Source organism: Delphinus delphis, chromosome 18, assembly GCF_949987515.2.
Source record: "Delphinus delphis chromosome 18, mDelDel1.2, whole genome shotgun sequence".
Taxonomy (NCBI): Eukaryota; Metazoa; Chordata; class Mammalia; order Artiodactyla; family Delphinidae; genus Delphinus; species Delphinus delphis.
Genome location: NC_082700.1, coordinates 77,816,427 through 77,832,217, shown reverse-complemented (window position 1 = coordinate 77,832,217; position 15,791 = coordinate 77,816,427). Strand labels below are relative to the sequence as shown.

At 54.9% G+C, this 15,791-nt stretch overlaps 1 protein-coding gene across 1 annotated transcript; it reads right to left on the bottom strand.

Annotated features, from left to right (window-relative positions):
* Positions 1–886: 886 nt before the first annotated feature.
* On the bottom strand, positions 887–15,660 carry LAMP1 (lysosomal associated membrane protein 1). Its single transcript, XM_059995880.1, has 9 exons — positions 15,461–15,660; positions 9,323–9,444; positions 7,260–7,476; positions 6,986–7,144; positions 3,491–3,675; positions 2,827–2,949; positions 2,226–2,292; positions 1,982–2,152; positions 887–1,760 (listed from the first exon to the last, which is right to left on the bottom strand). The coding sequence occupies exons 1-9, from the start codon at positions 15,510–15,512 to the stop codon at positions 1,621–1,623; spliced, it is 1,236 nt and encodes a 411-aa protein (XP_059851863.1). The 5' UTR covers positions 15,513–15,660; the 3' UTR covers positions 887–1,620.
* Positions 15,661–15,791: the final 131 nt, after the last annotated feature.

Below are 15,791 nucleotides of genomic sequence, written 5' to 3'. Positions count from 1 at the left end.
GCTGCGTCATCCCGGACCCCTGGAGGGAGAAGATGCCCCCAGCGAAACCCCTCCGCTCAGGGCTGGAGGCCCTGGACCTCCACCCTGGCCCTGCCTCCCTCCCTCTGCGGGCTCTTCCTCTGGCTGAGAAACCCACAGCCCGGGCAGGCTGTCCTGCACAGGACACACGGGGACAGGTGGGCTTTTCCTGGAAGGAACCACGCGACAGGTTCCCCTCCGTGGCAGCTCACCAGCAGCACTGCTAGGGCCTGGGGCACGTCACCGCCCAGGGCTCCACGAAGGCAGACGCACCACCTCCACATGGGCTGGGTTTAACTTAACGTGTTCCTACTGTGTGTGATGCTACAAATCCCACCACGCCTGCCAAGACGTGACCCTGCAGGATGGGCCAGCTGCTGGTCTCTCCGGGCTCAGGCCTGTACCACCCACACCGCAGAGAAGCGGAGATGGACATGCGGGATGATGACGCAGCTCACGCCACTTGTGGCTGGGCTGCTGCTGGGCAGCCACGTCCTACCCCACCTCAGCGTCCCTCATGGGCCCTGCTCCGCTGAGCCTGGTCTCAAGGGACGGCTGCACAGTACAGGCCGCACAGGGCCACCCGCAGACAGGCTGCACTCGGCCTCAGCAAGGCCTGTGGGTCCTCCGAGGGCGCGGGTCTCTTCTAACTGGGGCCCCAGCTCCCCCTCAGCAGCCGCTGACCCGGGGGAACAGGTAAGGGCCTATCTCCCATGGGGTGATCTGTCCCCTGAGCCACTGAAGACTGGCCTTTCCTCAAGTTGCCACCCAGAGGACCAGCCACACGGCAGCCCCCCAGGCACACCCTGCCCACCGCACGCCCATCACGACCTCTCGCCGGGAGCTGCAAAAGCATGAGGCCCAGACAGACAGACAGACATTTTATTAGCATCGTTACGGCAACGCGTCCCAGGAGGGGACGGTCCTCAGCACACAGCCCACCGAGCTGCAAGCGATGAATCAGAGTGAAACGATTACTGTACACAGTGCAGACAGAGGATCACCCCAACCTCCAACAGAAGACGGAAAATCACTTCACAAGAAAGTAAACGCCCCCTTTGCTGTCTTAAGTGCCAGCTCTGAGTGGCAGCGCGTGGGAAGCCCCGGACCCGGCGCCGCGAGCCCTGGCGCTCCTTACGCCTGCCCTGCAATCCTCGTTCCTACTCATCTCTTCGCGTCAGGCTCCCAGCCACCAACCTTCCTCAAAGCATTAAGACCAGAGACTCCCTTTGTAAGGCTTACGTCTGAGTAAAGAGTGAAGACACCAAACACCGGACTCTTAAAAAGCCGAATGACAGCGGAGCCAGTGCCCATTTAGAAAAGCTCTTACCCCCCACCCCCCTTAGAGTCCTACTTTGGTAAATATTAACGTTTAACCAGTCAGCAAAATATTTAACCCAGTTAGCAAAATTAACACCGTCATTTCCATAGTTACTCTTTTGTGCATAGTAAATGTGGCCGGATGAGCTTCACACTGGACGAAGCAGATTTGAAAACCAGTTTGCAAGGAAGGGTGCCCCCTTGGCAGCAACCTAAGCCCAGGGAAGGGCCCGAGGCTGCGCAGCTGCTGCTGGCCCGCGGCGGGCGCGGGTGGCCAGCCGGCTAGATGGTCTGGTAGCCGGCGTGGCTCCTCTTCCGGCCAATGAGGTAGGCGATGAGGACGACGAGAACCAGCGCTGCCAGGGCACCGCCCACGGCCACGGGGACCAGCATGCTGCGCGCGTCCCGCTGGCACTCCTCCACTGTGGAGACACACGGCCCAGCTGCCCACCTCCGCCCGCTGCCCACACGCTCCCGCGCGGAAGGGTCTCACCAGCCCTCTGTTCAAAGGGCGGCGTGAGCACACCCGCAGGCGGGCTGGAGCGCGCAGAGGCCAGGTGGCGCGGGCAGCGGAACTGGCACTAACATCTCAGACTTGAAAGGGGTCCCCCAGCCATCAGCTACCACGCCCTCGCCTACTCACCAGGCCCAAACCTGTCCCCGTCCACGTGGAACGCCTGGACCCACACTCTGAATATGTTGAGGAAGAACGCCTCGGTGACCTGCACGCTCTCCTCGGCGTTGCACTTGTAGGAGTTCCCGGCGGCGGCCTGCAGCGCCCTCAGCGAGCTGTTGGTGGCCCAGAAGGTGGGCTCTGCAAAGGCAGCAGGGGTGAGTGCCTTGGGGCACCCGCACAGGCATGCCGGCTGGGGGGGGTGCGGTCTTACCTCTGGCATCGGGCAGAGTCATATTAAGCTGGACTCCCTGCAGGAAAACCCGGCTGGAACTTGCATTCTAGGGAGAAGGCGACAATCACACGGTCACCGTCAGGCCCGGGGAGGTGGGGGGCCCGGTGATAAAGGTGGCCTCCCGCACCTGTAGCTTCAGAAGGAAACTGCAGAGCGCCCAGCCCATAAAAGGCAGCCTGTCGTCTCGGGAACATGAATCCTGATCAGCTCCTTACAGACCTTGTTACAGAATCAGACTCTTGATAAGATGCGGACTGAAGGAGCTACGTTCCAGAAAAGTCAACATCTAACTTCCTAGGAAAGTTGAACTTCATCAGGAGAAACCCAGCAGTTCACCTGCAGAGTGTACCACAAACACCCACCAGGGGCTCTTCTCTTACTCCTTTGCTAACTGCACACGCGGCCCTTCCCAGGCAGGCATGAAGAGCAGAGGACGCAGAAACGCTGCCCCCAGGACAGGCGGAGGACAGCACCTGAGGCCCCGGGTCGCCCCTGCCCCGTCTGTGGGATAAGCGCAAGGCGTCTGCTGACAGACGCGGGTGGGGCCGAGGGTCCAGGAGGCAGGCCGGGGGGCCCTCACCATCGCAAACTGCAGCACCAGGAGCAGGTTCCCGCTGCGGAGCTCCAGGGTCACCAGCTGGGCTGCGCAGCTCCCCCCGAAGGTGGTCTTGTTGGGGTCGATGTTGAACTCTCTGGTCACCGTCTAGTTAGAAGAGCCAAGAGGTCGGCTTCCCCTCCCCCGGGCCTGCGCTCCTGAGGGGACACAGGCAGCCCCGAAGCAGCGGCTTCAAAGCCACGTTCACGTGAACCAAACCCAGAAGAAAACATGGCAAGTTCCCACGGGCAGAGTGTGGATGCCAGACGGTCCTCCTGGTACTTCCGGCTGCTTTCACGTCCCCGCAGCAGCAGGTGGCCCGTCTCCATCCCCAGACTCTCACCCTCAGGGAGAAACGTCATCTCAAGGGAAGAGTAGAAAGACAACCCAAGTGTCCGAGCAGTAAAGCGTCCAAGAAATCCCACCACCTCCCAGGCCAGCACACCCGTCCTGTGGTGGCAACACACTTGCGGCTTTGGGGCCGCACAACAGCCTGGGTCGGGAGACTCAACCCTGCCGTTGCACATGCAGTGGCCCAGGTGGGACGGGGCTCCAGCTGAGCAGCTCAGGACACGCAGCACCCGCGACCCACCCCGGGACGCCCGGTCCGCAAGGCTTAGGGCGGGGAGAAGGGCTCCAGCCGGCCTACCGTGTTGCCCCTTGTCCTGTAGGTGATGTTCAGCTGCAGTCCCATGCTGGCCAGCAGGCAGGTCCCGTTGGTGCCACTCACGTTGTACTTGGACACCGAGGGGCTCTCGGGCGCCGGAGTGGGCGAGGGCCGGGGTGGCGCCGTCGGGGTGGGCGGCGAGGGCCCGTCTTGCTCGCAGTGCGTCTCTGTGGGGACGGTGGGGTGAGTCGTGCCGCCGCCTCAGGACCTCCCGGAACCCTGGACCCCGAGCCCACCCTGGGCCCCAGCTGACGTTCTCAAGGGGCCCCGCCCCACAGAACACAACCTCCAGGCCTCCAGGCAGACACGGGCTAACGCACGCTGCTCTGGAACCCTGGACGGGAGCAGGTCACCTCGGCGACGCTCGACCTGGCCCCTCGTCCGCGAGGACACCCTCCCTTGCAGGACAAACCTTCCCCCCGTAAGGGCAGAACAAAACCTCAACTCCACCCCGTGCTTTGGGGACCCAGGCCACTTGCAACGGCAACAATTCACATACATGTTCTCTGAGCCCCTGTGCCAGGCGCTGGGCTGGAAATGGTCCCAGAGACAGAGCAGAGCGGCCCCAAGCGCCTGGCCTCCGCGGGGATGGACACAGGACACACACACCATCGCCAGCCCGGACCCTCGGCGTGGTGCCCCAGGAGAACTGACAGCGGCCCCGGGAAGGACGGGCACCAGACGGCCCTACTGGTCAAGGACGGAGCCGAGTTTCCATGCCCGGGGTCAGCCAACTGCTGTGGGCGCTCACCCGGGGCAGGCGGAGGGCCCAGCGAGGGGGCGAGTGGGAGCCCAGTGGCAAGAGACACAATCAGGAGATGGGGGCGGCCCCGGCCGCACAGGTCCGACAGGGGAGGGCACAGGGCGCCCCCGGAGGACACACTGAGGGTGTGCATACGACCCCATCCCTCAGAATCTGACCCACCGTGACTGCTTACGACAAAAATTTATATTCAAAATCAAAGCTGACTGAGGCAAAAGCTGAAAAGTAACTGTACGTGTTCCACAGGGGCTGATGGGCCAGACACGCCTTCTCTGAAGGTTAGCGAACGTCCCGAACCCCAGGGCATCCGGCACCCCCAACCCAGGCTCTTCCTTTTTTTGTTTTTGTTTTTTTTTTTTGCGGTACGCAGGCCTCTCACTGTTGTGGCCTCTCCTGTTGCGGAGCACAGGCTCCGGACACGCAGGCTCAGCGGGCATGGCTCACGGGCCCAGCCGCTCCACGGCATGTGGGATCCTCCCGGACCGGGGCACGAACACGTGTCCCCTGCATCGGCAGGCGGACTCTCAACCACTGCGCCACCAGGGAAGCCCAAGGCTCTTCCTTTTACCACCTTGTTTCCGTGGACAGTGGGCAAGCTTAGCACTAACGGTCATACACGATCTCCATCCAGCTCTGACCCTTCCCACGGGTCTCCTAGGCCAAGCCATGGAAGCCCGCCCAAACCTCCAGGGTGGGAGCCGCTCGGGAAGCGGCTGGAACCCGTCCACCAGCAGAAGCTCAAGTCCAGCTTGCACTCCTTTCCAGCTGCGGACTCCACGTCCACCCCAGAGGACTGGGACACGGGTAACTCAGCCCACCCTGAGGGTCACCTTGCCCCGCCGGCCTTCACACAACTTGTAGAGGAAAGTGCATTATTCTAGAGAAGAAAGAGGGCAAAAAAGAGAAACAAAACCCAAGCTCTGGGAGGTGGGCTCAGCTGGGTGAGCACCCCCGAGATGCCTGGCCCCAGGGGCCCCGGCTGGCACTGCCGCCTCCCTCCTGGAGCTAAAGCTGCAGGTAGACGTTGGGACACCGGTGCTTTTAAAAGCAGTTTTATCAGTTACTTATCAATTGTCACAGGACACAAATGACTAAATGCACAAACCACGTTAAGACAAACGAAGAGAACAGGCCAGTCTCCAAGTCCTTGTCTACCCGACCACTGAGCCATTGTAACGTGTGACCTGCTGTCTCCACGAAGCTCTTACTAACCGCCAGTCAGAAAACCTCAGGAGTTTAGAATGTGTGTGGGTGACAGCCCTCTCCCTTCTACCTGTGTTAACCAGCCTGACACCTACGGCAGATACCAAAGTCCCTCCCACAGAGGGCTCACAACCTGAGAGGATCACTTGGGGACGTGCGTGCTCCCCCGGCAAGGCCTCTGGGAGGCGGGGAGCCCAGGGGTGGTGGCAGGGGAGGAGGGGAGGGGCGGGGCTGTGCACCCTCCCAGTGCCCTTCTCACAGCTCTCAGAAGCTCGTGTACCCTGAAGGCCCCTGCTGGTCTCCCGGCAGCTGCAGATACTCAGATAAACCTGCACGTTGCACTGACGAAGTTTCAAGTGGAAAGAGACGTTCTAGCACGGTCCGCACCTGAGCTGGACTGGGAGTGAGACTCAAGGTTCCCAAGGAATGAAACCGTTAGTAAGGCCAAGCTGGGCAGGAGGTGAGACGTGTGATAAACTTCACTGAAAAGCAATTTCTGTTTTGAACTTCTAACTCTCTCAGAAGAGCTGACAAGAATCCACACATCAAACATGAAAGACGGGAAGATGAATACACGTCAATCCTGTGGCGGGCCCGGGGCTGGCACCCGATCCTGCCGGACACGGGGGCTGCAGCGCCCGTCCCAACCTGGCTCTGCCGTGTGAGGGTGAGAGAGCAGCCACAGGAACGGGTGAGCGGGTGGTCACGGCTGTGTCCCAATAAAATGTCGCTTATGATCGGCAAAACTTAATTTTACATCGTTTTCATGTGTTGTGAAACGTTATTTTTTAACGTTAATCTATCAGCAAAAACACCATTTTTAGTTGTTGGCTGTACAGAGCCCAGAGGCCCTTGCCCAAGCCCAGGGCTGCAGCTGGCCGCATGGAGGGCCGTGGGGTCAGCAGGCACCCCAGCTGCTTCCGAGCCACCAGGGAAGGCTGCGGGGCAAGGCTTAAACACAGAGAACGACAGTGGGGACACCTCCCTCCCCCTAAGGAAATGACAGTGAGCTGCCGGGCAGGATGTGGGGAACCGCAGTCAGAAAACGACACCCTCTACCACAGGCTCCGGCCGGCACCCGGAGAAGCACTCGGCAGGAGCTTCCTGCGAGTCCTCACCCTCCGCAGACAGGTGAGCATCCTCACTTCGCAGGTGAGGAAACAAGTGGTCGACTACCTCACCCGAGACCACTGGGTCTGGTGGGTGCACCCCTGAAAGGCCCCCCTGGTCGCTCCCACCCCTGCCCCAGGCCTGCCCAAGCTGGACTGAGGTTAGGTGAGGTCTCTGTGTAGAGACAGCGGCTTGAGCTGAAGGAGAGCCTACAACCCTGACCCCATTAGCTCTGTAACAAGGGAAGAGAGAGGGTTTGAACTGCTTTGCCCCTTTAGCCTGTTTTAATCCACCCTCACCGAAAGGGGTAACCTTCTCTGAAGACCGAGGGCAGGGGCAGCTCTCCGAGGACGCGCAGGGCTCCCCGGGCACCCAGAGGGCTGGGCCGGGGCGGTCCTCACCCTCCCTGCTGAAGCTGCCGTTGGAGAGGTAGGCCTGAATGGTGGCGTCGCGGAGCGTGATGGTCACGTTGTGCAGGCTGATCCGCTTGCCGCTCACACACCTGTACTTTTTATTTATGTCTGCCTTGATGTCGGTTACGGATTCCACAGTCTTGGTTTCTACACGAAAAAAAAAAAAATCGATCTTTAACTCCTGGAAGTGCTTAGAAGCAATTTTAGATACTCCCCCGACCCAGTTTTTTCCACCCCATAATTGGTCCATATTGGTTCTTACCCTTGGAGCTCGAATCGGGGAAAATCCCTGTATCTGACAAGTTATAAACAAAACGCATCAGCTGGACACTGTAACGTGTTGCATTTCTTGTGAAATTGAGGGTCAGCATATGGCCTCTTCCAAAAGCAATCACGAGACTGGAGTCAGAAGCATCTCCTTTGCCACAAGAGCTGCTATTTAATACTTCTGCACTGGCCGGCAGCTCAAAGGTCACGCTCTGGAACAAACATGATGACAGTGGAACACAATTAGGGTGTAGGCTACTAAAGGGGTTCAGAAACACCAAAGATCTGACACATGCCCCGACCCCAGCTCCATCTCAGATGTCACTATTAATGCATTCATTTTCAATAAAAACAAAAACCATGAAAGTCAGTATTACATGTCAAGTAATAGACCAGAAAGTAACTCAAGTGCAAGGCAAGGATGACCTAATTATGCACTAATTTAAAACTGTTCTTCATTAATATGATTTTCATTTACAAGAGAAGTAAAACTACAGTTATCTCAAAAGTGAAATAATTCACGCTGGGCTTCAGGATGAGCTGATACTTTTATCTGAAAAAAGCCATTACGTCATGTTTGCCACAGAAAAGTGTACTTAAAGAATATGTCTCTCTAAACAAAGAGAAGAGGGAGTTTACTGCAGAATTGTCTGAATTAACTATTATAAGCAAAACAAACAACTACAAAACCACCAAAGCTCATCTCGATGAACCGGACTGGGTGAAGGACCCGTGGGAAGCTGTCCTAGCACTGTCCTGATGAACAGACCACGCCTGTGACAAAGACACACTGTGTGAAGTGGGAAGGCACATTACAGCAAACGCATGTTCCCATTTGTGTACGCGATTAGTATATAATGAAACAATGTTTTAAAAAATCCAAACAAAAAGAAGTGAAGTAGAAATTAGAATAAAAGGTGCCTAGGGGACTTCCCTGGTGGTCCAGTGGTTAAAGCCTTCGCCTTCCAATGCAGGGAGTGCGGGTTCAATCCCTGGTTGGGAAGCTAAGATCCCACATGCCTTGTGGCCAAGAAACCAAAACATAAAACAGAAGCAATATTGTAACAAATTCAATAAAGACTTTAAAAATGGTCCACGTTAAAAAAAATAATTAAAAAAAAAATTAAAAATAAATAAAAGGTGTTTGGACAAATCTTTACAATTGGAGACATTTCTGTGGAATGAAGTTTTCCCTGCTTTCTCCTGTTCCGATAGAGACCACATTTATATCAAGACAGGGCCAATGAACTGAGGAGGCCAGGCAGCCGGCATGTCCAGAAGCTCTGAAGAAGCCACTCGTCCTCCCAGCGGCCCTGGGCCCCCACTGCCCTCCAAGTGCCGGAAAACAGATATGGTGCCTTGGATGTGGAGACGGGTAAGGAAAAACACTGCTTCAACAAAGCACTGAAAACAAAATATAAGAGTATGTTTACAAGAACAAATGTTAAATGGAAAGAGAAAGTGGGAAGTCCACTAACAGGTAATTCACGGAGGAAGACTTAACAAAGAAATGCTGCTTATTTGCTAGGGATCTGGTAAATGCAAAAGGCTTTCTCATCCTGCAGAGACACAAAGCTGTTTTAACAAAACCAAAAGGGACATTCTAATCCAACTAGTACAGTGGCACTGCACCTCGAGCACCTGTTTACACACGATTCCTGGAGTGTAACAGTTTACCTAAAGCAGATTCAACAGATCAAAAAAGCTATATTCACAGAGCTGTACACCAGGCATAAAAAGAACATAAGAAAACTTAGTTACAGGGGATGGGTTAGTAAATTAGCGTGATTAACGTAATGAAGTACTACGTTGTGATTACAAAAGATAATCAAGAAGAAAACTGGAAAAATGCTCACAATAAAATAGTGAGCATGAAATGGTTCGTATAATATGACTGCATCCTCAGTATATAAAATGCACAGACTATTACAGGTACTAACTGCCTGTGAGACACAGCACTGTATAACATACAAGAAACACACACACGTGTAAGACTGTCAAGGCAGGTTAAATGATCACACACACAAGCAAGGCATGAAGGGCCCTGGTGTTTCCTACCTTAGAACCGTTCTGGGTGTCATAGCTGGTCAGGAAGGCAGCAGAGAAGTCGGCCATGATACAAGCTGTCCCGTTGCCATCTTTCACCACAAACACAGCTGACACACCATGCACGAGGCCTGCTAACTCCAGGAAAGACAGAAATGACCAAACACCTTTTAGAAAATTTTGGTTGTCTACAGCTGCGGCAATACAGTTGTTATTAGGAAAGCTACTTAAATCGCTGAAGAACTAGACACACAGGTCCCGCAGGTGGGGCTCAGCTGGGCTTCTGTCCCTCCTGGAGACTGGTCTGAAAATGTTCTCTCTAAACCCATCCCATCAGTTTGCCAACCTGTCATTAGCTCTTCAATGCTTTTCTTCAAAATACGTACCGGGAAGTCACAGGTCAATTTCTGAGTCACCCCGGGCCCAGGCTGCCCACGCTCGTTTCTCAGAGGATCTCGGGGACGCGGGGTGGAGTCCTGAGGGCAGGACTCAACATAAACTAAATGCTGACCTTCTACAGAAACCCCGTGGACCCAAATCGCTACTTAATAAGAGTCGGCTCTGCTCTTGCCTCTCGTGGACTGGCGACGTGGCAAGAAAAGCCGCAGACCCAAAGATCAGAGCTCTTTGCCCGTATCCAGAAGGTCCTCAAAATACAGTAATTCCACTGGACCTGGACTTGGCTGTGTGACCTTAGGACACCACTACGCCTCTGTAGGTATAGCCGCCAAGTGCCTGAGGGAAGGGGCGGAAGGCAGCTGTCACAGGTCCCCCAGCCTGGGAGTGGCCACCACTCTGAGCTAGTTCTCAGGGCCAGGGCCACAGCCCGAAACCCCGAGCAGGCAGCTTAGCAGCAAATGCACTCCGATCTGAGTCAGAGAAGGTTAAGTGACAGCCACACACCTTAGCACAGGGTTCTTCACAGACAGCAGGCGTCCGGACCACCCTGAAGCCAAGCAGCCACCCACCAGCACCGGCACCGCCACACTCCCCGGAACACACCTCCTGGTTCTGCAGCTAAGACCCCTGCACGCCCTTCGTCAAGCAGCGGCACCTCTGGCTATGACGGCTCTAAGGGTACGTGTGACCCAGGCAGCAGGCTCCGAGGCAGCCAACTAGCTTTCATTCTCAAGTCCCTGTCGCTGACGTGGTGAAATGACTCCAGTGAACCCAGTTCACTTCACCCTTGGGACCGTCACCAAATAAAACCTTCAGAGCAACTACTACTTAAGCCTAAAGCAAACAGTATAGACAGAAACCCTGCATACCCTCCTGTAAGCCTCAGGTAAAGGAAATACCAAAATCTGTGTTCATAAAGAAAAACTGCTACAAACGAAGCAAACTAGGGCAGACAAGAAAAATGCTGTCTGTTGTGCTTTGCAAATTTTAACCTCCGCCCACCCCCCGAATACTGCGGCAAGATTCCACTAAAGTCATTTCCAATGAATGAACGTTCCTTTTAAAAACCTAGAGAAGGGGCTTCCCTGGTGGCGCAGTGGTTGAGAGTCCGCCTGCCAATGCAGGGGACACGGGTTCGTGCCCCGGTCCGGGAAGATCCCACGTGCCGCGGAGCGGCTGGGCCCGTGAGCCATGGCCGCTGAGCCTGCATGTCCGGAGCCTGTGCTCCGCAACGGGAGAGGCCACAACGGTGAGAGATCTGCGTACCGCTAAAAAAAAAAAAAAAAAAAAAAAAAACCTAGAGAAAATCCCACAACTCATTTTTGACACAGTAAAGTATTTTTTCTTTATTAATTAATTAATTAATTTTTATTTTTTTGGCTGCGTTGGGTCTTCGTTGCTGCGCGCAGGCTTTCTCTAGTTGCAGCGAGCGGGGGCTACTCTTGGTTGTGGTGCGCGGGCTTCTCATCACGGTGGCTTCTCTTGTTGCGGAGCACAGGCTCTAGGCGTGCGGGTTTCAGTAGTTGCGGCTCATGGGCTCAGTAGTTGTGGCGCATGGGCTTAGTTGCTCCGCGGCACGTGGGATCTTCCCAGACCAGGGCTCGAACCTGTGTCCCCTGCACTGGCAGGGGGATTCTTAACCACTGCGCCACCAGGGAAGCCCTACAGTGAAGGTTTTTAAAGACATGTCTCTGAGAGCGATGGAGTAAGTACACAAGAGCTATAGAGATGCCAGCCAGGCAAACGGAGGTTCAGCAGCAGAAGCAAAAGCCTGGGCGCTGAGGCCAGAGAAACACCGGACAACGACCAGCTCACAGTGCACATGGGCGCCCCCAGGCCTGAGCTGCCCTCAACAGCTCGGGCGCTGGAGCCACAGGCTGTCACACGTGCCACAGCACAGCAGGTCAGGTAGCCACCTCCCACAAGGGCCCGCACAGGCCAGCTCCTACCAAGCCACCCTCCTATAAAATAGGTCCCTAAGTCACCAAAAAACGTTCTACTGACTCAAAGCACTTAACTAGAAAACACTTCATAAATAACTTTTCAGTCAATTTTTTCATTTAGTAAACATGCTGAAGGTCTGAGCTTTCAAAGGACAACAAACTAGTATTACTAAAACAAACTTAAAATAAGCATCAAGGACTTATCTGGCGGTCCAGTGGTTAGGACTCTGCGCTTCCACTGCAGGGGGCGCAGGTTCAATCCCTAGTCGGGGAACCAAGATCCCACATGCCGAAAGGCATGGCCAAAAAACCCCCAGAAACACAAAACAAACAGCATCGGCAGCACTAGAGGCCCCCAAATTTTCCACTATTAAAACAAGAAACCAGAGCCAATTTTGGTCACGAGAAAAACGTCTACAAGAGCGTTACAGCAAAACACTGTAAGAGAAACACGTAACGAGAAAAACGTCTACAAGAGCATTACAGCAAAAAACGGTAAGAGAAACACGCATGCTAAGAGTCAGAAATTAGTGTTTAACTCTATAAAAGACAACCCCCATCTCAAATTAGCTAGGATATGTGCAGTAATTTGAGGGGTGTCCCTCCCGAAAGCCAGAACCCGCACCACCGGGAGCTGCTCCCCTTCGGCACGGGCGCCAGACTCACGCCAACCTCTCTCCAGGGGTCCCGCAGAGGAACGAGTGGCTTATTCCTTCAAAACACTCCCACCTGGAGACACTCCAGTCTCTAAAACAGGTGCAGCTGTGGGAGCACGCCCGCCTGAGATGAGAGATCTCAGTCTCCGACAGACTCCATCACTGACTGACTGTGACCCCGGGCCCAGAGGGAGCACCACGCCCCTCGGTTTAGGCACCTGTGAGACGGAAATGAGCACCAAGGGAGCCAAAGCAAGGGGAGCGCTGGGTACAAGGCCTCAGCCTGCTTTCAGCGTTAGCTGTTACTATCGACGCGTTCAGTGCCACACGGCCCTCATCTATTGTTGAATCCTTGGTACCTGACACAAACCGTCAAATAAGCGTTTCATTTAACTAGCACCTGTAGCGCACCTTGCAGGCAACTATAAACTATGGTGACAACTTTAACACGCGGACACTGTGACGATTTCCTTTCACAGATGTGGAGTCCAAAGCACAAAGTTAACTGCTGTGCTCGAGGTCACACAGCCAGTGATGGTGCAGAGCCAGATCTGGAACTGGCTCTGCTGACGCACAGCACGTGCCCGCCGAGCTTGCCATGGGCCGGCGGCACAGCGAGGGCCACGCCTGAACCACACTTTCTCTCCAGCACTTGGTAAGCAAGTGAATATGCTTCAAATTACGACACACTCACTTGCATGTGAGAGAAGCTGCCACCTAGAGGAACAAGTCAATACGTTCCTTGCTGAACTGTTTAGGAGAAACCACTTTCTAATTTCTCTGGGCTCGATTTCCTTGAAGCCAGGATTTTTATTCTTCTTAACCAGTGATACATAATCACCTGTAAAAATGTAAAGGAAAAAAAGAAAGACCAAGGCTCCACCCCAGACACGGAGTCCCAGACTCTAGAGACCAGAATGTGCGTTTCTGAACAGTTCATGTGCATATTCAGTTAGGGACCACTGCACATCTCTTCCTGTACGTGCTGAGCACTGACTGTATGTGAGGCTCGAGGAAGACACAGGTGTGAAAATAATCACAACACAGCAGAACCAATGCTCCAGCAGAAGCATCTGCTGTACACGCACATAGTCAAGTCTTCCGGACGCAGAGAGGAGAAAGGACTAATACAGCCTGGGATGGATCTAACAATATAAATTCAAAATTATGGACCCAAAACATCTGACCTCAAATCTAGTGAAAAATTAGGTCGCCAACCTGGGCAACTGGCAAACTCCCACAAGCGAGGGTAACATTAATCGGTATACAACATTTTTTCAAACTTCCTAAGCAACAGTTCTTCATTTGGAAAGGGGAAGGAGGTCATCCCGGTGACAGCAACAGTCAAGAGCTCCGTTATGCAATATACTTAATCGTATGTATCAAGAAGTTCCAGTTCACACTTGTCTATGCTTTCTACCAAGTATTAAAACACAAAGGAAACTTTACTTTCTAATTATCAAAGCAGGATGAATTTGTGACTCAGAAGTTTGAAATATTTTTAGAAAAGATGCTTTTTGGTGAAATTGTGCATTAAAATAGACATTTTAAACAGACCTAAATACAGGCTCTTAACAGAACTTTTTAAAAGTTGGATTTTTAACTGAACATAAAACTTAAAAGATATGATGGAATGGACATTAAAAAGCTAATTATGGGAACTCCCTGGCAGTCCAGTGGTTAGGACTCCGCACTTTCACTGCTGGGGGCCCAGGTTCAATCCCTGATCGGGGAACTAAGATCCTGCAAGCCTCGTGGCATGGCCATAAAAAAAAAAGAGAAAAAGCTAATTTAATGCTTACTCCAAGCTATCAATGTAGAGAAGTATGGATTCTCTTCATTCAGGTGAGTTTTTAAAACATGAAACAAAATGTGACAGTTCTAATGCAGGCGAGCTCTTCTAATAAAGAACAATGAGCCGCGCTGACGCGACAAGGCTTGTCCCACAGGCCCTCTCAAAACTCATGACACCTGCGGGGGAGAGCAAGGCTCCGGGTCTGCGGCTGGGATAAGAGCACCCCCCCGCGCGGGTCCTGGAGCTCTAAGAACTCATTTTACGCAACAGGCAAAACAAAATCCTGAAACCAAAATTCATTCTGTCACAATAAAAGAACTTCAGAGTAGGTATTTTGAGAATTCTCGGCAGGTACTTGGGAGACTGCTTCTGTGTCTGCTGAACTCAAGGGAGCGCCCACCAGTGAGCTCCGGTACCTCTTTTCAGTTCCTGGCACTTTAATCTTCCCGTATCATGGGGACCAGGTGAGAAAGTGCCGCAGAGGGAGCTCCCAGTAGCCACAAAAATCAAACCACGCAGTGACTCTTGTTTAAGTCAGCACAATCCCTTTCTCCTTAGGACAGATAAATGACAGCAAAATTCCTCAATGGATAAAACACCGGCGCCCACGGGCAGCTCCCGAGTTCCGTGGGCCCAGCGCGCGCGCGCGCGCACACACACACACACACACAGAGGCAGCGCTCCTGACTCACTAGAAATGGAGACGACCCTTGGGAGGCCAGGCCTAGCCCCCCCCCTTCTGTCCACTGTGGGCTCCCCAAAACTCTCAAGGGCAACTTTAAGTCATTATAACGTAATTAAAATTCACAAGGACATAAACACACGCGTCAGCGCTCTGTGCCATGCTGCTGGGGGCGAAGGTTAAAAGCCCGAAGGACGAACTCTCAAGGCCGGGGTCGCCGCCCGCCTTATTCTCCTGCGGGGACATCCGCGTCGGGCGCAAGCCGAGTCCCATGCGGTCCCGCGTCTCCGGCTGCAGCCGCACGCAGCCCTCCGGGGCCACCCGTGCCCCCAAATAAGGGCGCGAACCACGCCGCTCAGAAACCACCAAGTCACTGCCGACTGACCCCACAACCCGAGGGCTGGGACCCGAGGGCCGCGCCGGGCCCTCCCTCCGTCGTCCACTTCTGGGCACCTGGACCGACCCCTCCCCCCGCAGCCGCCTCGGCCGGTGCGGGACGACTCGCCAGGAGTCCCCGGGCCCGGCCCGACCCCAGCCCCGCAGCTCCCTGCCCCCGAGCAGCCCCCCGCCCCCTCACGCCGCCCCACATCCCTCTGGGCCCGCGCAAGGCCGCACACCTGCCCGACCCCTCACCCCGCAGCCCCTGAGCCCTCAGCCCCCAGCCCGGCCTCTCACCGAACAGCAGCAGGAGCAGCGGCCATCGCCGGGAGCCGCCGGGGGCCGCCATGGGCGCGAGCGGGAGCCAGGCGGGGTCGTGGGCGGTTGGGCCGGGGCGGGCGGGCCGGGGTCTGACCCGGCCGGCGTGATGGTAGCTGGTCCCGGTGTTGCGCCCGCTGCACGAAACAAACCCCGCGAGCGGCGGCGCCTTGTCACGTGATGCCGCGCCGCGCCCGCCCCGCCCCGTTCCCCACCCCGTCCCGTCACGTGACCACCGTGCATCTCGCGAGAGTGAGAGAGCTCAGGCGTGCGACCTGCTCCCGCCTCACACGTTACCTGGGGCTGACAC